Below are 23,007 nucleotides of genomic sequence, written 5' to 3' on the forward strand. Positions count from 1 at the left end.
TGTCACATTTTGTAAACTTCAATCAATAAAATTTATAGTTTGCTTTTTAACAGGAATTGTTACGGTGTACTTTTTAAGCAGTTTTTTTTTGAGAGAGAGCACTGTGTTGAAGATTGGATGGATTTGCGATAAAGTCGAGCTTCACTTACCATCGACTAGTTTTCAAATGGGATGTTACATTTTAAGGAGCCAATCAGTTTAAGAACATAAAAATCAGGTGCAAGAAAAAATATCAAATCTATTTAGTACACGAAATCTAATTGAACAATGTCTGTCTGGCTGTAAATTGTATGGCTAAGTTTCGTTATTCCAGATCTCCTACGAACTGGAAGCTCTGAAGCATGAAATAACTTCTGATTGTTTTTCAATTAGGAAGCAATATTGCTGATTTTTGAGATTTCGCATAAATGAAATGCTGGAAACACTCAGCAGGCTGGCAGCACCTAGAGAGAGAAAATCGGAGAATTCGGTCCTGACGCGCGCTCTCTCTCTCTCTGCCCAGATGCTTCATGAACTGAGTATTGTCAGCATTTTTGTTCTTGTTTCCTGTCAACATAAAACATTTTGTAATTCAGGGTTTGAGTGAAGATCTGTACCTCGGGCGCTGGTTGTGGATGTTGGTGTGTTCATCGAGCTGGGAGATTTGATAGCAGACGTTTTGTCCCCTTACGAGGAGACATTCTCAGTGCTGTGGAGCCTCCTGTGAAGCGCAGTTATCTTGTGCCGGTTGGAATTTACATGGTCTGGTTTTTGCTGCTTCCGGTAGGTGCCAAACAGTGGACAGCCCGGGAATTCTTGGAGGCTTGGCATTCATCCGCGGACTCTATTAACAAGCACATTGTATCAGACCCGATGTACCAATGCGCAGCCAAAGAGCATCAAAAACCAGGCCATACGAATTCGAGATAACAAGGTGTGGAGCTGGATGAACACAGCAGGCCAGATCATCCAGCTTTACGCCTTGTTATCTGAGATTCTCCAGCATCTGCAGATCCTACTATCATATAAATTCGAACCGGCACAAGACACCAGCGCTGCACAGCACTGAGAATATCACCGAGTGAGGGGACGAAATGCCCGCTACCGAGCCTCCCAGCTCGGCAAACACACCAACATCTACAACCAGCGCCGAAGCTACAAATCTTCACTGAAACCCTGAACACCTACGGGCGTGAGATGGTAAAGCAAACAAGGGAAGTTGGAATCATGTCCAACCAACTAAGCACCATCTATAAACAACTCAGATTCCTGCTCGAGTACCCCAAAAATATACTACCACCATGCTTAGGCACAGCCCGCCAGTTACTAACCCACAAGCCAGAAGAACAACCAGACGGAACAGACAGGATGATACAAGTCATGATCACAGCCGTGCGTATCAGACTCCACAAGTACCAACAGCAAATCAGCGCCAAAAGTCGTTAATTTCAAAAACAAACAACCGAATTGAGAATCGAACGGGCAATCAAAATAACATAGAACTGGACCACACACTAAGTAAGAACAGCACTAAGAAAAAAAATGACCAAATTGATCAACGACAAAGAGGGCAACATGACTGACAAATGGATAAGAAACCTCTCCAACAGACAGCTCACAGATGCAGGAAAAAAATTACTAATCAGAGGACTGAACTACAATCACAGAGATGCTGAGAAGACAAGACTTTCTGGCAGCACTAGAGTCCACGCTCAGAAACAACAGACTAAACGAGGAAACGCAATAAATGATCAGACGGACCATTGTACCCGTACTGACAAAGAGAACACAGTCAAACACACTTAACAAAGAGGAAAGGAATGCCCTGAAGAACCTCAAAAGGACGAAACATCATCGTTGTTGCTGCTGATAAATACAGGATGACTGGTAATGAACAAAACGGACTGCTTGCCGGTCCTCAAACCTAACAACAGAGGGAGTAGGACCCCTCACCACTGCTAACAAGTAGAATAACTAATACACTACAGAACGCACACAAAACAGGGCACATAACAAAATCACAAAGGATGAAACCGGAAGGCAACAACACTCCAAGATTCAATGGACTGCCGTAAGATCCACAAGCCTGACATACCTCTCAGACCAATGTGTGGCTCTACCAGGAACCCCGTCACCCAAATTAGCAAAGCAACTACAACAAAAGCTTAGACATGTATCAGTAGTTCATGACACTCCATACAATCAACACAAGAATTCCTGGACAACATCGAGAACACAAATAGACAAATAAATGATCTCATTTGATGTTAACAGCATTGTTTGCATCAATTGACAGATATCTAGCCGAAAAAGACATATCCAACCTACTAGACAAATATCACACAGGACAAAATGAGGAACAGATCAACAAACACTGCATGCTCAAACTACTGGACTTATGCTTAACAACACGCTTTACATTCAACAGCAAGATATACGAGCAGATCAAAGGGGCACCCATGGGCTCACCCATCTCTGGACTGATAGCTGAGGCAGCCATGCAACGACTGGGACAGGCAGCCGTCCCACAGATCCAACCCAAGCTCTGGATCAGATACGTGGACGACACGTTAGTAATTATGCAAAGAACCGTAATTGAGAGTGCCCACCGACTCATCAAAACCGTACTCACTGGGATCAAATTTACAAGAGAGGAGTTAAAACAACAAACTCCCATTCCTGGACGTGATGGTGAAAAGAAAAGAGAATGGTGACTTCACTACAAAAGTGTACAGGAAATCCACACAAACTGACCAAGTCTTTAAACTGACCAGGTCTTTAAACCATCACAGCAGCCAGCCCAACTCACACAGGAGGAACTGCGTTAGGACCCTACACGCTGCAGCACACCCGATCTGCAGAAGGAAGAACAACACCTCATCGAGGTCTTGACCAGGAAGGGATACCCCTGCGTCTACATCCACAGATGCCTAGCCAACAGACAACACAACCAGGATATACCAAAACCTGAAACTATAACCACCGTCCCATATATTAAAAAAAACCTCAGAACTGACAGCCAGATTACTCAACACTAGGAATCATGACAGCACACAAACTGGCAGCCACACTAAGACAGCAACTAACCAAGGTTAAAGACCCAATAAATACCATGGACAGTACGAATGCAGTTCATAGGGTACCATGCGGATACTACTACACAGAACACTATGCTGGACAAACAGGCAGACAACTAGCAACCCGCATCCATGAACATCAGCTAGCAGAACACGACCGGGTGTCCTTGGTTTCGATACACACAAACGAGAAAACCCACACTTTTTCAACTGGGACAACACAACAAGCCACACAGAAGACAGCCAGGGAATTCTTGGAGGCTTGGCATTCATCCGTGGACTCCACCAACAAACACATTGAATTAGGCCCGATATACCGACCATTACAAAGCACAGCCGGAACCAGCACTCACTGGAAACCACAAAAACCAGACCACAGAAATCCTCCTACCGCCCCCTCGATCATGACCCCACCCCCGAGCACCAAACCATCATCTCCAACACCATTCATGACCTCAACACCTCAGGGGACCTCCCACCCACAGCCTCCAACCTTATTATTCCCCAACCCTGCACGGCCCGTTTCTATCTCCTTCCCAAAATCCACAAACCTGCCTGCCCTAGTCGACCCATCGTCTCAGCCTGTTCCTGCCCCACCGAACTCATCTCCACCTATCTGGACTCCATTTTCTCCCCTTTGGTCCAGGAACTCCCTACCTACGTCCATGACACCACCCATGCCCTCCACCTCGTCCGGAACTTCCAACTCCCTGGCCCCCAACACCTCATTTTCACCATGGACGTCCAGTCCCTATACACCTGTATTCCTCATGCAGATGGCCTCAAGGCCCTCCGCTTCTTCCTGTCCTGCAGGCCCAACCAGTTCCCCTCCACCGACACCCTCATCCGCCTCACCACCGCCTCTTGCTCCCCAGAGGAGTTCGAACAGTTCATCCACTTCACCAACACGTTCCACCCCAACCTCAAGTTCACCTGGGCCATCTCCAACATATCCCTCACCTTCCTGTCCATCTCAGTCTCCATCTCAGGCAACCAGCTAGTAACTGATGTCCATTTCAAGTCCACCGACTCTCACAGCAACCTAGAATACACCTCCTCCCACCCACCCTCCTGCAAAAATTCCATCCCCTATTCCCAGTTCCTCCACCTCCGCCGCATCTGCTCCCAGGATGAGGCAATCCACTCCCGCACATCCCAGATGACCAAGTTCTTCAAGGACTGCAACTTTCCCCCCCACAGTGGTCAAGAATGCCCTTGACCGCGTCTCCCGCATTTCCCGCAACACATCCTTCACACCCCATCCCCGCCACAACCGCCCAAAGAGGATCCCCCTCATTCTCACACACCACCCCACCAACGTCCGGATACAACGCATCATCCTCCGACACTTCCGCCATCTACAATCCGACCCCACAACCCAAGACATTTTTCCATCCCCACCCTTGTCTGCCTTCTGGAGAGACCACTCTCTCCGTGACTCCCTTGTTCACTCCACACTGCCCTCCAACCCCACCACAACCGGCACCTTCCCTTGCAACCGCAGGAAGTGCTACACTTGCCCCCACACCACCTCCCTCACCCCCATCCCAGGCCCCAAGATGACTTTCCGTATTAAGCAGATGTTCACCTGCACATCTGCCAATGTGATATACTGTATCCATAGTACCCCGTGTGGCTTCCTCTACATTGGGGAAACCAAGCGGAGGCTTGGGAACCGCTTTGCAGAAGACCTCTGCTCGGTTCACAATAAACAACTGCACCTCCCAGTCATGAACCATTTCAACTCCCCCTCCCATTCTTTAGATGACATGTCCATCATGGGCCTCCTGCAATGCCACTACGATGCCACCCGAAGGTTGCAGGAACAGCAACTCATATTTCGCTTGGGAACCCTGCAGCCCAATGGTATCAATGTGGACTTCACCAGCTTCAAAATGTCCCCTTCCCCCACCGCATCCCAAAACCAGCCCAGCTCATCCCCTCCCACCACTGCATCCCAAAACCAGCCCAGCCTGTCTCTGCCTCCCTAACCTGTTCTTCCTCTCACCCATCCCTTCCTCCCACCCCAAGCCGCACATCCGTTTCCTACCTACCACTTCATCCCGCCTCCTTGACCTGTCCATCTTCCCTGGACTGACCTATCCCCTCCCTACCTCCCCACCTATACTCTTCTCTCCACCTATCTTCTTTTCTCTCCATCTTCGGTCTGCCTCCTCCTCTCTCCCTATTTATTCCAGAACCCTCTCCCCATCCCTCTCTCTGATGAAGGGTCGAGGCCCGAAACATCAGCTTTTGTGCTCCTGAGATGCTGCTTGGCCTGCTGTGTTCATCCAGCCTCACACTTTGTTATCTTGGATTCTCCAGCATCTGCAGTTCCCATTATCCCTCCCATAGAAATTTGAACTGGCGCAAGATAACTGCGCTTCACAGGAGGCTCCACAGCACTGAGGATATCACCTAGTAAGGGGATGAAACATCTGCTATCAAATAACCTCCCAGCTCGGCAAGCACATCAACATCTACATTTTATAACTCTTGTCCTGACATACTGACAGTCATGATATTGTGCAGTGATCCTCATAGTTTCTGAATGAATATAACTAAGCAACTGAGAGAGATGAGTGAAAAGGAATTTCTTGGATTATTTGGGCTAAAAGAGATCATAAGAGCCCACTGAAATGTCCATCAGAACCTTGAATTCTATTTGTGTTTTGTCAACATTCAAGACTAATAATTGTTAAGTGGTATAGAACTTGAGTATTACTGTTCTAAAAAAAAAGATACATTTGCACACATTGTGACCTACCAAACAGAAAGGACACATCCAATCTTTGTGTTTTTTTTCAACCAAAAGATACAGCCATTCCCTGGAATGTTTCCCATGGAAATGCACTGACCAATTGGAGTCAATTTGTCAGGTCTGTATTTAGACAAAAGTTTGGAAGTTACATGTTTCCTGGTGGGTTCTCATTGGCAATGCATCTAGCAATCAGAGTCCACTTGCCAATCGGTCAACATTTTCTTTACATGCAAAATAAATTTTTCCCTGTGAGATTTTGTATTCTTGCAATTCTGTGCTGACGATTGCAAGATGAAAAGTTCAGACAGCATGTCAGTCTTTACAGAATGGTGGAAAATAGTGGTCTTGTATACCTCTGCAATCATCTCTCATATGATTGTGTGAAATCTTATCTATAAATTGGCCACACAAAACTTAAGACTACATTTCTTTTCGGCCTGTAAGATGGTGTAGTGTAAATGCACCTGTGATTACCTGTACATTGTGATGTTACTGAGGTTCTGCTTCAGAAGGTGAAAGTTGTTTAGGGAACTACTGGAGTTCACATTTTATCTTCGTGTAGCTGTTAAGAAGCAGTCACCTCCTGTAGGTATGTGTTGCTCCTCTACACTGTGAGTGTTACATGAAGGCTGAGGTATTGAAAAGTGTCATCTTTTAGGTAATATCCCATTCTCTTGATAGGTCGATGTGAGAAAAGTCTGATGCTGTTTCAAGGACATTCTCTGGTATTTTGAGACTACTAGCACCACTGGAGGAGCAGAATAGAGACACTCCCCCTTCTATGGACACTATTGAATGGCGCAGCTAACAAATCACGGTGGCTCAGTGGTTAGCGCTGCTGATTCACAGCGCCAGGGACCCGGGTTCAATCCCAGCCTCAGGAGACTGTCTGTGTGGAGTTTTCATATCCTTCTCCTGTCTGCATGTGTTTCCTCCGAGTGCTCCGGTTTCCTGCCACAGTCCAAAGATGTGCAGGTTAGGGTGGATTGGCCGTGCTAAATTGCCCATGGTGTCCAGGGATGTGCAAGCCAGGTGAGTTAGGCATGGGAAATGTGGGAATGTGGGGATGGGATAGGGGATGGATCTGAGTGGATGCTCTTAGGAGGGTCGATGTGGACTCGATGGGCCAAATGGCCCACTACCATATTTAGGGATTCTATGATGAGGTGACTTGGAGCCTTCAAATACCACTAGATAAATGAGGACTGGGTGTATTAATTGACTGAGATGTTCTGCTACGTAAGTGCTAACACAGAAAAGTGACCATGTATTAAAACAAGTCATATTTCAACAGTTCCTTCCACATCAAATTTTCCCAAGGTGTTTCACAGAAGCAACTTAAAACGCTATATGATACTGAACCACATGAAAAATGTTGGATTTAAGAGCAGGATCGAACCGTGTGGACCTTCAAGCCTGTTCTGCTATTCATTAAGTTCATGACTGACCTCCATGTGGTCTCAACTGTACTTTCCTGTCTGAACTCTGTCATGTTAATTCCCTGCACTGTTTTCTGAAGGGCAGGGAATTCCACAGGCTAACAACCCTGTCTCGGTTCGGGCAACCTCTTGATCTCTGCTGTATGAAGGAGACGTATTACTCTTTAATGCTGTCCTCTACTTCTAGTCTCCCCCATTAAACATAGAACATAGAACAGTGCAGCACAGTGCAGGCCCTTTTACCCTAAACCTAAGGTCTATCTAACCCCCAACCCTACCTTATACTATCACCCACAAGCCTATCTAATAGCGGCTTAAATGCCCCGAATGAGGCCGACTCCACTACCCTCTCTCTCAATGCATTCCACTCCCCTACCACTCTGAGTAAAGAACCTACCTCTGATGTCTCCCTTGAATCTACCTCCATTCACTTTAAAACTATGCCCCTCGTAATAGCTACCTCCACCCTAGGAAAAATTCTCTGGCTGTATACTCGATCTATACCTCTGATCATTTTATTCACCTCTATCAAATCACCTCTCATCCTTCGCCGTTCTAAGTAGAAAAGCCTTAGCTCTCTCAGCCTTTCCTCATAAGACCTTCCCTCCATTCCAGGCAACATCCTGGTAAATCTCCTCTACACCTTTTCCAATGCTTCCACATCTTTCCTGTAGCGAGTTTTGAGAAGATTTGTAGCTCAGGTTGAGGTTCTGGATGTAAGTTTGCTCGCTGAGCTGGAAGGTTCGTTTTCAGACGTTTTGTCACCATTCTAGGTAACATCATCAGTGAGCCTCCGATGAAGCGCTGGTGTTATGTCCCGCTTTCTATTTATGTATTTAGGTTTCCTTGGGTTGGTGATGTCATTTCCTGTGTTGGTGATGTTATTTCCTGTTCTTTTTCTCAGGGGATGGTAGATTGATTTGGAGCCAATGTGTTTGTTGATGGAATTCCGGTTGGAATGCCATGCTTCTAGGAATTCTCGTGTGTGTCTCTGGCTTGTCCTAGGATGGATGTGGTGTCCTTCCTCATCTGTGGAAAACAGGCAGAAAGCTAGCCACCAGGATACATGAACATCAACTAGCCACAAAAAGACATGACCCACTATCACTCGTATCCTTACATACAGATGAAGAAGGACACCACTTTGATTGGGACAACACATCCATCCTAGGACAAGCCAAACAGAGACACGCACGAGAATTCCTAGAAGCATGGCATTCCAACCGGAATTCCATCAACACACACATTGATTTGGAGCCAATCTACCATCCCCTGAGAAAAAGAACAGGATATGACATCACCAACGCAGGAAATGACATCACCAACCCATGGAAACCTAAACACATAAATAGAAAGTGGGACAAGCTCACTGATGATGTTACCTAGAATGGTGATGAAATGTCTGAAAATGAACCTTCCAGCTCAGTGAGCAAACTTACATCCAGATCTTTCCTGTAATGAGGCGACCAGAACTGAACACAATACTCCAGATGTGGCCAAACCAGGCTTTTGTATACATGGAGCATAACTTCACAGCTCTTGAACTCAATCCCTCCATTAATGAAAGTTAACACAGCATACACCTTCTTAACAACACTATCCACCTGGCTGGCAGGAAAGGAAACATCTTCTCAGTTTCTATTCTGTCAAATTTCCTCAGAATATCCCATGTTTGAATAAGGTTGCCCCTTAACCTTAATCCTGGGAGAGTGAACGCAGGATGGTTGAAAGTGGATTGGTTAAAGTGGTGAGATATGAGGAAGCCAGAGAGGTTTGGGAAGAAGATGCTAGTGCTAGGGACCTAGGCAACTGAAATTAGGGTTGGTTGAAAGTGGAAATGCTTTGATTTAGATGAGTTGCGGAGATCTTGAAGGTGAGAAAATCCATTCTTCAACAACAGTTTCATGAATTGGTAATAGAAAATACACAAACAAAATATCGGCCAAAACAGTCATTTTCAATAACGTGCAAAGAAAGTACATCCAAATTCAGTACAAGGTCACCACATTTTCTGGTGCATGGCTTGCTGTTTGTGAACCTTTTGTGTGAAAGCTGACTGCTAACCAATCCGTTATTCATCCCTGATGGTGGTGAGTGATATGGGAAGTGCTAAATTTAGCCTCATCATAGCCCTGCGGAGTATTTATAATCACAAACAGCACAGTTTCGAGAGTACTTGGTGATTGACATACGTAGTAGATGTGTCATGTCTGTAGCACAGAATGGCACAGTGTATGCAATACTTTGGATTTGTCGGGGTGTAGTTGCTGCTAAATCCTGCGCCCATCACGAGTGAATTTAGGAGAAGTTTGCTGGGTATATAACAGGGCGAGTTTGGAAAGAGGCTCAGCAGTCTGAAGGGAGCCTGCCTATGAAGATGTGTCCCAGGCGCTGTGCTCACTGCGTTAGTTCACTGCTGTTCTGTCTAGCTGTCATCTCCATCGCTGCCAGCATCTTGCTCCTCTTCCCCAATGGAGAAACGGAGTATCTGAAAGAGGCACACATCACCTGCCAAGCCCTATTACTGCCTGGATTGTGGGGCAGTGGATTCATGGTAAGATAACCTCCTCACGGTAACTCAAAGTGTATCTAGGGGACTGGGGGGTGGTTGTGGATTTGAAGAACAATTTTAGAAGGAAACATTGAGATTTTCACTAGAATGTTGTAGCCCAAGACTTGGAGCAGAAACCAACTGTGTCCACGTTGAGGTGATATTGACAGCTCCTTCAGTTATTGACTGTGCCCAGGAGTCAGTTACAGGAACTGAACTGGTCTATCTGCCTAGGGAGAAAATGTTCAGCCGGCAGCCTGACTGAGCTAGTGCCCCCTCTCGATGGCTGTCAGTTCCTTTTGACAGTGAGTTGAGTGGACACTTTTTGTGCAAATAGACCGATTCTACAAAATGAACATAACTCATTAACCGAGCTGTATTATTTTCCAACTTGTCTTCAGTGCTTACCTGCTCTCATTTCTTCGCTTCTGAAAGCCTGCCTGTCCTTTTGATATAATCACAGAATTGTTACAGCTTGGAAGAGTCCTGGGCTGTTATGTTGCCTACTGCCAATGCACTGCCTTCACCCCATATCCCTTCAATGCTTCAGTTAAATTTAATTCGACCACATTTCTTGCAGTTCTCAGCCAGAAAAGATTTTCTTTTCTCCCCCCAACAAATGTTTTGTTAAGTAAGATGGGCAAGGTGTAGATTTTGATCACACACACGGACTAACCAGTTGCCAATCTACACATTTTTTTTTGGAAAAATAATAAAAATGAGGAAATTGTATTCTACCAGGCATATTGTACAATAATGTCCTACAAGAGGTCAGAATGGAAAGCCAAATTAACTACAGGGAGGAATATTGTTTGGTGATGGAGGGTTGCCTGGAAAAAAGGAGGAAGTGCGGGAGATCCTCGCTTCCAATGTTACAGAACAACATTTTGGGAAGAAGTAGCCGTGAGATCGGGAACAGATAGGGAGAGAAATGCCTTGGAATGGTAACTGAATGAAGAGGTTGTATAAAACTAATAGGGTCTCTGGTGAAAGTCTTGCTGTGGGCAGTGCTCTACAAATCTTTCAGGGCATCCCAGAACATTCAAACTGCCCAGACTGCAGGATCCCAACACCCGGATTAAATGTTGTCTCCAACAAAACGTTTATTTTTCATCTTCAATTGTCCTGGAGACCGCCCCTCATCTAGCCCCTCACCCTGCTTTGTACCACAAAACTATTTCTCATTTAATCTCTTCCAGTCGCTGCCCTATCATGGATCCTCCCTTTTTGTACCCCCTTCCCTTTTGGAATCATTAACTCTGTTTCCCTCCCAACCGACACTGCTGAGTATTCCCAGCGTTTCTGCTTTTGGTTCAAATTTCTAACTTTTGCACTGGTCAACCTGCAATCCACTTCAACGTGTACTGGCATTTCTCTCCCTATCTGTGCCAGATCTCGTGGCTACTTCTTCGCAAAATGTTGTTCTGTAACATTGGAAGCGAGGATCTGCTGCACTTCCTCCTTTTTTCCAGGCAACCCTCCATCACCAAACAATGGTTCAATTTCCCCTGCATCTTGCCTGCCCTGTGATCCTCTTCCCATCCTCCCTGCAGTTAATTTGGCTTTCCATCCTGACCTCTTGTAGGACATTACAATATGCCTGGTAGAATATAATTTCCTCATTTTTATTTACCCCATCTGTTCAGTAGCCAAAGAAAGGGCCAGTCAAGGGGGAGCTTATTTCCTGGGTGTCCCTTTTGGCCAATGCGTTATCGGTTACTTGGACTAGCTACTGATATGGGTGCTGGCTGGTCCAGGAAGCACAGGGGTCAATTGTACTTGGGTGCCTCTTCCTGTGCCCAAGTTCCATTTGATTCATATCAGGGGGATGAACAGTGGGCAGCGAACGAAGGTGAAGAAAGTTAATCCCTGGACGGGGCACGGTGATATGGACCGGATTACAATAATGTTTAACAATAAATAAGCAAAAGTAAAATCAATTATATCTTCAAAAGAACTTGCAATTGATCGTAAGTAATTGAAAAAAATATTATACATAATACATAGAGCTTTCGATCCAATTTTAGAGCGATGGGGATGAAGGATACATGGCAAAATAAATGAATAAATGTAATTGAATGTTAAATATTTGTGTGCAGCATTCCTTATGATTTTTAACATGTAGTCTGTATTGGTGGACGGTATAATTTATATGTTGTCTGTGCATTTTGTATGTCAAGTCATTTTATGTGTAATGTGTTTTATATTGTTCTCAGTGCTTGAACTAACGTCAGAAGAGATAATGGAGCTTAGATGGCTAGATACAGGAGAGAGAAAGATGGAGAGAGGATTTCAGGGCTGGAGCTTTGGCATGAATGAGAGAGAAATATGGGTTTTGGGGAAGGATGGATGGGGACAGAGAAATAGATCTTGCGGAAAGGACGGTGGAATCTCAGGGCAGGAGTGCTGGAAACCAAAGAAGGGACTTGGGGAAGGAGGGATGTAGTAAGGGGTAGGGGAGAGAAGAGAGAGATTGGACAACAGGGTTTTGCATAATCTGAGGTAGCGATCGAAACCAGATTCAGTGGCCACCAACAGAGAAGAAGAGTTGCTGCTTCTGATATGACAGTAAACTGAAGAACCTCATGACAGCATGAAGAGTTAGACCTTAAATCCATAAGAGATATTAACAGGAATAGGCCACTTGGCCCCGCGAGGCTTGTTCTGCCATTCAATAGTATCATGACTGATCCAACTTTCCTGCCTTTTCCCCTGTACCCTTAAGACCCTGACTGATCAAGAATCTATCAATCTCATCTGACCCCACTGCTCTCTGTCAAGGGGTTCCAACAATCTCAACCCTTTGAGAGAAGAAATTCCTCTTCATCTTAAATTGGCTCCCCTTTATTCTGAGGCTAGATTCTCCCATGAGGGGAAACGTCCTCTCAGCATTGACCCTGTCAAGCCCCTTAAGAATGATATATGTTTCAGTGAGGTCACCCATCATTTTTCTAAACTCCAGTGAGTAGAGTCCCAACCTATTTAGCCTTTTCTCATAAGATAATATTTGTATACTAGGGATCATCCTAGTGAACCTTCTCTGAACTGCCTCCAATGAAATGGTATCTTAAATAAGGGGCCAAAATTGTGTACAGTATTCCAGATGCATCTCACCAGCACCTTGTACATTTACAGTAAGACTTCCCTACTGTTGCACTCCAACTCCCTTGAAATAAGGGCCAACATTCCATTAGTCTTCCTGATCACATGCTGTGCCTGTTGGCCAGTTTTTTGTGTTTTGTGCTCTAGTTCCTCCAAGTCCCAATGTGTTACAGCTTTCTGCGGTTTTTCTCCATTTAAATAATATTCTGTTCTTTTGTTCTCCTTTCCAAAATGAATAACTGTGCATTTTCCAACTTTATACTCTTTTTGTCAAGCTTCTGCCCACTTACTTAACCTATCTATCTCTCAAAAATGATTTGTATCCCTCTCGCAACTCGCTTTTCCACCATTTTTGTGTCATCTGCAAATTTGGGTTCAGTATTTCCTTCCTCCAAGTTACTAATATATATTGTAAACAATTGCAGTCCCAGCATCAATCCCTATGGAACCTACAAGTCACCAGTCTGTAAAAGAGCCTTTTATCCCTACTCACTGTTTCCTGCCCATGAGCCAATTCTCTGTTCATGCCTCCAACACTGTGGGCTGTTATCATATGACTTAACCCTTTGTGAGATACCTTGTCAAATGCCTTCAGGAAGTCCACATAAACACAAGTACTGGTTCCCTTATATGTACTTGGGTTGAGATGTACTCAAAAAACTCTAATAAATTAGTCAGACCCAATTTCCCTTGCGCAAAGTCATGCTGACTCTGCTTGATTAGGTCACAGTCCACACTTCAACCCCATCAATAGTCACAAAACTCAAGCAGATTAGTCAAACACTGTTTTCCTTTTACAAAGCCATGTTGATTCTGCCCTATCATGTGATTTCCCCAAGTGTCCTGTTAACAAGTTTTCCCACGTCAGTTTGTAATATTATTCCTTTGGACTGATGTCAAGTTGACTGGTTTATTTTCCCTGTTCTCTCACCTTTTCCTGAGCGGGGTCACATATTTATTTATTTCAGTTCGGAAGAAGGGTCACAGGACTGTTTTTCTCCAAAGGCCTGCTGAGTTTCTCCAGCAACTTGTGTTCATGTGTGTTTCAGATCTCCAGCATCTGCAGTTATTTGTTGTATTCACATTTGTATATTTCCACAAATACGTGACACATATGCATCACAATCATGTGAGTTTTTTGCAAGTGCCTGTACCCCTCCCCCATGCTACTTGATTTCTCGCGGTCTGGTGTTAGATCAAACCTCAGCCTCTTGAACATTTGCCTTGTAACTAATTTACAACAGGGCTTCCCACTGGGGTTAGGAAAGGAATTATGGCAGAATAATTCGAGCAATGAAAGGGGCTCTGGTTAATCTGAATTTCCCAAATGCTGAAAACAATGTACAGGACAAAGCATGGACATCTCTCCCTTGGGCAGAACCATTCCTAGGATAGAGACGAAATGAAGCCACTACCCCGGGTCTCTCACTGCCACCGTTGGCACCTGGGATGGACTGGAAGCTGATGTGGGAAATGTTTTGAACAGGCGAGGAATGGCTCCTTCCATTTCATTTCCAGTTGTTTAGAAATTGGCAAAGCATCATTAACACAAATGAATCAATGGGGGCGTGGGGAACTCACAGTGTGATTTGCCCCAGGAAGGGGGTAGCTGCACAATTTGAATCCCTCCAGAAGACAGGGGCCCTGCTCTCTGTGATTTCCTCCAGGAGGGGCTTGGGGCCTCTCATATTTTTCATAAATGTACTGTGTCGCTAGGTATACCATCATGTGATTACAGAATTATTATGGCGCAGAAAGATGCCTTTTGGCCCATCACATCGGTGCTGGCTCTGTGATGAAGCAATTTGCCTCATGCTATTCTCCTGCCACCTTCCTGTAGCTCTGCACATTCTTCCTTTTAAAACAACAGTTTAATTCTCTTTCAAATATCTCAGTTGAACCTCCGGGCAGTGCATTCCAGATCCTAAACACTCATGGTGTGAAAAACAAAGTTTTCCCTATGCCTCTGTTGCTTCTGTAGTTGCTCACCTTCAACCTGTGCCCACCTGTTCTTAATCTTTCCACCAATGGGGACAGGTTCTCCCGATCTACTCTGCCCAGATTCCTTGTAACTGAGAACACCTTGATTAAAATCTCTTGTCAACTTTCTCCTGTCCAACAATAGGAGACGTGGGTGTTGCTGGCTCGTCCGGCATTCATTGTCCATTCCTGATTGCCCAGAGAAGGTGCTGGTGAACTCCTGAACTGAACTTCTTCCTCCCTTGAACTATTTGGGTCATTTTAAAAAAAATTTCTGAACCCTCATGAATGCTCGATAAAATGATAATTACTTCCAAATTAAAATTTGTTCTCTTTGACCTTTTGCTCCGAGTTTGTCCAATTATTTAGATACTTCTGAAGGGTGTGGGAAAAGGGAAGTGGCTGGATCCATTGTTGTGATTGGATTCTGACAATTGTATGGGTGGAGCAAAGACAGGGACATGTTTGGGGGAAGTATCCCATTATAATCACCGAGTTCGTCTCCCTGTAAATTTAGTAACTGACTGAGTCACGTATAGATTGCTAGAGATCTAGAGATCTCTGCATGCTAAACACAGCTTGAATTTCAAAGTGGGTTCTGAATCCTAATGTATACCAGTTATGCCTGATTGTACGAAACCACACATGGACATATCAAGGTTGGGCCAGAAAATCTGGTGAAAGAATAATCCTGCCTTACAGACAAATTGTATGTCAGTGGGGCTTCAGGGTCAGAGAGCTGAAAAGAGGTGATCCAAATGAGATGTGAAAACTCTGGAGGATTGGTGCCTCGAGACCAGTTCACATCTGCACGAGACCGTGACACTTTGTCCAACAGGCAGTCTGTCAGCATTTCGACAGTGCACTCAAAGTTATTCAGGAGATTGGTGGTGCCTGGTTGTAGCACATTGTAGATAATGCAGCATTTGGGGCAAGGCAGTGGGGACAGTCAACTGAGGGAGGTGGGAGAAAGGGGCACTATGTTGTCACCTGAAAAAGAACATTGTGCAACCGTCGGAGTACGTTATGCTGGAAGGACTGGAGAAAAATAACACGTTTCCGGTTAAATGTTTGCAAGTTCTGTGCTAATTCTTGTAGCAATAGACAAAGAATTTCAGGAAAAGGGACCAGCTTTCTCCAATATTATTCCTGCAACGTCCAGCTCCCATTGTAACCGGGGGAAGAATTCTGGATCAAACACACCAAGCACCAGCAAAAGGCATCTCAGTTCCACCTTCTGAAGGGCAACTAGGGACCAGCAATAAACTCTGGAAAGCCAGTGATGCCCACAATCCCATGTGGACTATACTCAAGGTATCTGAATGATCATTTCCTTTAACTGTTACAAAGATGTGTAAAGCTGCTCCCCCCACACCCCGCCTTCCCCAAATATGAAGGCCGTCAATGTAGTATCTCGGACTTCAATGTGGATGAGATGGAATTCTGAAATTGGCTGATCAAATAAATCTCCTGGATTGGTTGAGATTTATCCCAAAGGGTTCCAATGTACTTGTGTGGAAATCTGAGACACTCATCGAAGGAAACAAATGGAAGTTAGGAATGTACCTGGTTACCATTCATACAGGCTCATTAGTCCTCCTCCAGCTCCAAGTAAAATTATGGATTTCACCATCAGAAGTCTCTGTCCTTTTATTTATCCTTGTTTCCAAAGGTTGGGCCATGGAAGTAGCTGGGATCACTGGTCTGATTGGCTTCTGACCATCATATAGGTGAAGCAAAGACAGCTCCAAGTGTGGGGGATTTGATGTGGTATGGACCATGTTTACTATGGCTGTGTTTGCTATACCTTCTGGAGGATAGCTGACAAGGTGATTCTCTCACTCTCACTGTATGCCAACAGTACTAGAAGGATTTACTTACTAGTAATCAAGCTGTTTGGTTGTATTACAAACACACATTTCCCAGTCAACAAATCCAATGATGGGATTTAAATTCACAGAGTCATACTGCACAGGACCAGACCCTTCAGTGTAACTCATCTGTACTGAGGAGACATGCCAATCTGACCTAGTCCCAGTTTGAACAAGAATGACCACTATGCCACAAGATCTCTTGATGTCAGCAGTGCAGGTGAAGATTCCGTGTGGTAGAGTTAAACAGCAGCTAACTCAGCTTTACAAAAAAACATTCATCGTCTGTCAATCTCTTTGACCAACCTGACAAAGTGATTACCCAGTTGGGCTATGGTTAAACCCCAGGAAGGTGTGACAAATTTCAACATGGGAAACTCAAGATTGTGAAGAATCGGTGGTGGGGAGGGGGAGTGCTAATGTAGAGATTAAAAGACAAACTCAAGGGTTGAAATCTCTGGTAATGACTAGAGGAGGGAGCAAGGGATGTATGGACTGAATGGGGTGTTTCAAGATGGAATATAGTATTTCTGAAATCTTTACTATTAACCTGAACACGGAAACTGAGTGTAGATTAGTTACATGTATGGTTTAGACCAACTAAGAAAGGCAATTAACTTAAAAAAGGCAGATGACAATTGAAAATAACAAGTGCAGAATGGTGTTGTTCAATGCCTGGCCTTAACAGGGTAAATTCAGAATTGAAATGCTACAAACTGCCTTATTAGTAAAATAAATAATTGATTTGTAGACAAGAGTGTTTGGGACGTGTGGGCATGGTGCCTTAGTGGTTAGCACTGCTGCGCTGCCTCTCAGCACCAGAGGCCCGGGTTCAATTCTACCATCGGGTGACTGTGTGGAGTTTACACTTTCTCCCCGTGTCTGTGTGCTGCAGTTTCCCTCCACAGTCCAGAGATGTGCAGGTTTGGTGAATTGGCCATGGTAAGTTGCTCATAGTGCCCAGAGATGCTTAGGTGAAGTGATTTAGACATGGGAAATGCAGGGGATGGGGAATGGGTCTGGGTGGGATGCTCTTCACAGGGGCGGTGTGAACTTGTTGGGCTGAATGGCCTGTTTCCACACTCTAGGGATTCTATGAATTACAGTGTAATTTACAGCCTGTGTAAACATGAACTAAAATTAGTGCAAGTGGCTAAGACAGTGCTTTGCGACAACACTTGGGGCTATTTAGGCAGTATCAGTGGGCATCGCTGGTTATATGTTGTCGCCTCGAGTTTACACTCAGACTGAACATGGGTGTAAGAGTTCCAGAATTCCAGGGAATGCGTGTTTTAGTTGGTGGACTGATATCATGCATTGCCCTGAAATTTCTGAAGGGCAAAATTTGTTTACTCCTAATACACAAATAAATGACTAGGTGTTCCTAATTGTGTGTGAATAGAAATGTTTCATAATAATAATGCTTCCTGAAAGACAATATGTTTGTGCTGACTCCCCAGGGTTGCAGGATTGAGGCTAGAGTTTATAAATCTTGTTCTTCCCAGGTATTTCTGGCTGCACTGTCCATTCATAATGCTGCCACTGACCGTTGCTGCTGTTTCTGCACCAGCACCAGAGTTAAGGTAAGACCAGTCTGACCATCCAACACCTCACATCAGTGTCTCACTGGTTACACTCTGTGAACAAGTAATGGAAATCTTTGTCACACTTAGATACAGACCCATTGTAAGAAGAGAATCAGTGAATATTAATGGCATTTACAGGACTCGCTGTAAATGATCACATTGGCTACAGCTTTGCTCCAAGAAACTGTAAAAGAAAAGACCCACCTACACAAACCCACACACTTACAGACACAGACAGACCCACCCACCCACACACACAGACACCCACACACAGACACACAACCGCACAGACACCCACGCACACACAGATACCCACACATACACACACCCACACAGACACCCACACAGACACCCACACACACACCCACACTTACACAACCCACACAGACACCCACACACCCATACACCCACACATACATACACCCACACACACACCCACATGCACAGACACACATACACACACGCACCCACACACACAGACACCCACACACACAGACACCAACAAACACCCACCCACAGACACAGACAGACCCACGCACACACACCCACGCACACACACCCACACACAGACACAGACCCACGTGTACGCACACACACATACACAGACCCACGCACACAGAGACACAGACACCCACACACACGTTCACACACACACACAGACCCACACAAACACACACACACACACACACACACACACAGACACCAACGCACACACACACACATACCCATACACAAAGACACAGACAGACACACACACACACACACACACACACACAGACGGACCCACACACACACACCCACAGACAGAGACAGACACACAGACACACACACAGACAGACACCCACACACCCACAGACACAGACAGACCCACACACACAGACAGATACACACACACAGAGAGACACACACACACACAGAAACACACAGACACTAACACAGACACTCACACACACACACAGCATGACCCACACACACACATACACACACACACACACACACAGACACACACACACACTGACAGACCCACACACACACCTACTGACACAGACAGACAGACAGACACACACACCCACAGACAGAGACAGACCCACGCCCACACAACCACAGACACAGACACCCACACACACACACACAGACAACCACACACACACACCCCCAGACACAGATAGACCCACACAAACACACATACGCAGACACCCACACACACACATACACACACACACCCAGACACAGACAAACCCACACACACACACAGACACCACACACACACACTCACCCACAGACCCAGACACCCACACACAGAGACAGATCCAAAACCACACACACTGACACGGACACCCACACACACTCACAGACACAGACCCACACAGACACCCACACACACACAGGCAGACACACACACACACACATCCGCCACAGGCAGAGACCCACACACACACACACACACCCACAGACACCCACCCACACACACACACAGACCCACACACATACCCACAGACACAGACACCCAAACGCACACACAGATACACACACACACACCCCCACAGGCACAGACCCACAGATACACACACACACAGATCCATACACCCACACACACACCCACAGACACAGACCCACACACACACAGACACAGATACCCACATACAAACACACCCAGAGACACAGACAGACCCACACACACACTACCACTGACACCCACCCACACACACACACACAGACCCACACACATACCCACAGACGCAGACACCCAAACACACAGACAGATACACACACACACCCACACACACACAGACAGGCGCACACACACACAAAGACAGACACAGGCGCGCGCGCACACACACAGACACACACACAGGCGCGCGCGCACACACACACAGACAGACACAGACACACACACAGGCATGCGCGCGCGCACACACACACATACACACACAGGCGCACACACACAGACAGACACAGACACACACAGATGCGCGCGCACACACACACAGACACAGACACACGTGAACACGCACGCATGCACTCAGACAGACAGACACACACACGCAAGCACACACATACGCACACACGTGCACAGACAGACACACGCACGCACATGCACACTGACAGACACATGCACGCACACACGCACACAGACAGACACACACGCATGCGCACAGACACACACACATGCACGCACGCAGACACATACACGCACGCATGCACACATGCGCGCGCACACATACACACGCGCACAAACAGACGCACAGACACACACACATGCACGCGCACACACAGACAGACACACGCATGCACACATGCGCGCACACTCGCACGCACGTGCACAGACAGACAGACGGACAGACACACACACACACGCGCGCGCGCACAGACAGACACACACATGCATGCACGTGCACAGACACACACACGCACGCACAGACACACACACGCATGCGCACAGACACACACACACGCGCGCAGACACACACATGCACGCAGGCATGAGCACAGACAGACAGACACACACGCACGCGCACACACAGACGGACACACAAATGCACGCATGTGCACAGACACACAAACGCTTGCATGTGCACAGGCAGACACACACGCACGCATGCGCACACACACACGCACATGCGCACAGACACACACATGCATATGCACAGACAGACACACACACACGCGCGCAGACACACACATGCATGCACGCATGCGCACAGGCAGACACACACGCACGCACGCGCACAGACAGACAGACACACACGCGCACAGACACACACACAATGCTCGCACGTGCACAGACACACACTCGCATGCACGCACACACACACACGCGCACACACGCACGCACACACACAGACAGACACACACAAACGCACGCACATGCACAGACACACAAACGCACGCACGTGCACAGACGGACACACACGCACGCATGCACACATACACACACGCGCGCGCAGGCAGACACAAGCATGCAAGCACGCATGCACGCGCACAGACACACACACGCGCGCACATGCACAGACAGACAGACGCACACACACACATGCACGGACACACACACACAGACACACACACGTGTACACAGACAGACAGAGGCACACTCACACACGTCCCATAGCTCAGAATAACTAACTCAATTCAGAATTCGATTGGGACCTGGAACATTAATATTTGTCATCTTTGTTGCTTAAATTGTAAAAGTCTGCAACACACAGTTAATTGTTATGCTATTTAACAGGCAAGAGAGCACTGGAGGTATGACGGAATTACAAATAGACATTAATAAAAACAGTAAGAGAATGGAATGCTTATCACAGGTTAAATAACTGTCTATCTTTATGTCTGCAGATGTTTGTGTCAATCATTTGGTCCAAACTAGTGATCGTTTCCTCCTGTATCTGCTTAGGAATCTCTGCTCTTGGCCTGGCCAATGGGCCACTTTGCTTATTTAATGTCTCTGTATCGAACAATACCCAGGTTCAGCATTGGGGAACTCCATTCAACACCAGCTCCATGATTGCCAGGTAATGTGAATCACACTGGCTTTCTGTCAAAAACTGAGGCCATTAAAGCAGAATTATTAGTAAAGCGCCACTCAATCAAAAGTTGAAGGTTCATTCAGTGGAAATGAATTCCATAAGTAACTGTATGCCTCACGTTTAGGATTAATAGCTGGACTGAAAGAAAAGAACAGGATATAACAGCTCTGATAATCAGATAGACCACAGCTCACCGTAACAGCACCATCACATAGACCACAGCTGTATAAGCTCCATCAGGTGGACCTGAGTATCATATGACAGGTCATTCAGGCTGAAGAAGGGTTCATGCACAGTGTTCTAATTTTATTAGGCTTTATCATTCACTGTATTGATTTTCCGATCTCTCATGATTTTATTGACACCTAATTATCTATTGTGTTCGTACAATTTGCCTGCAGCCCAGACTGTTACCTGTACAATCCATCACTGTGGGAAATTTGCGAAAGGCCCAAGAACGTTGTGCTGTGGAACATCATTCTGTTCTTAATTCTCATAATCATCAGCTGTCTGCAAGTTCTCCTGTGCACCCTGCAGATCATCAATGGATATTTTGGTTGTGTTTTTGGTCGATGTTTGCACGCGAACACAAAGTGACGTGTTCATTCACCAAATGCCATGTGCTTGTTGGCTGTTGCTGTTGGATGAAGCTGTGAGATACATAGGGTTGACAAACCCGACAACTCTTGCCATTTAATCCTCCCCGCCTTCTACCACGCCAGTGTCCTAAACCTAACCTCGAGCTGTGCTCCGACGGCTAACTGTAAGCTAGTGGAATGCCACAGAGAATACTGAAATGACCTTTATTCAGGGCTATTTCACTGAATTGGCTCTGCTCTCAGTTTTGGATATGTATCATTAAATCTCTTTGCTGCTCTAATTCACTGTTTGCCTCTGACTTTCCCTCTTCACCTCTGCGACTCTCCTTAGCCTTGGATTTTTAATTACAACCCCATCATGCCAGCAGCTTCAGTTGCTGCAGTGAAATACCTGAGAACATTATATATATTCCACAAGCACCTTCGGTAACGTGGGTGCTACCCAGTTGGTTTAATGATGTTTGCACTTTTACAGTACTGCGTGTTTCATTGTGAAAACTGTGACTAACATTACATTTGCCAATTTAGTAAA

General features: G+C 45.8%; 1 protein-coding gene across 1 annotated transcript; it reads left to right on the forward strand.

Moving 5' to 3' along the window:
* The first annotated feature begins 9,448 nt into the window (after window positions 1-9,448).
* Window positions 9,449-22,756, forward strand: LOC125457990 (transmembrane 4 L6 family member 5-like). The gene is made up of 4 exons (XM_048542825.2): window positions 9,449-9,810; window positions 18,266-18,343; window positions 21,686-21,861; window positions 22,278-22,756. Exons 1-4 carry the CDS (start codon window positions 9,628-9,630, stop codon window positions 22,471-22,473), a joined length of 633 nt encoding a protein of 210 aa, XP_048398782.1. The 5' UTR covers window positions 9,449-9,627; the 3' UTR covers window positions 22,474-22,756.
* Window positions 22,757-23,007: the final 251 nt, after the last annotated feature.

Source organism: Stegostoma tigrinum, chromosome 14 (genome assembly GCF_030684315.1).
Source record: "Stegostoma tigrinum isolate sSteTig4 chromosome 14, sSteTig4.hap1, whole genome shotgun sequence".
Taxonomy (NCBI): domain Eukaryota; kingdom Metazoa; phylum Chordata; class Chondrichthyes; order Orectolobiformes; family Stegostomatidae; genus Stegostoma; species Stegostoma tigrinum.

Excerpts from the sequence above, each read along its gene's own strand:
- LOC125457990 (XM_048542825.2), top strand. The coding sequence starts at position 9,628 with ATGAAGATGTGTCCCAGGCGCTGTGCTCACTGCGTTAGTTCACTGCTG. Across the intron at positions 9,811-18,265 it reads TGTGGGGCAGTGGATTCATG|GTATTTCTGGCTGCACTGTC; the intron begins GTAAGATAACCT and ends TGTTCTTCCCAG. Across the intron at positions 21,862-22,277 it reads ACCAGCTCCATGATTGCCAG|CCCAGACTGTTACCTGTACA; the intron begins GTAATGTGAATC and ends ATTTGCCTGCAG.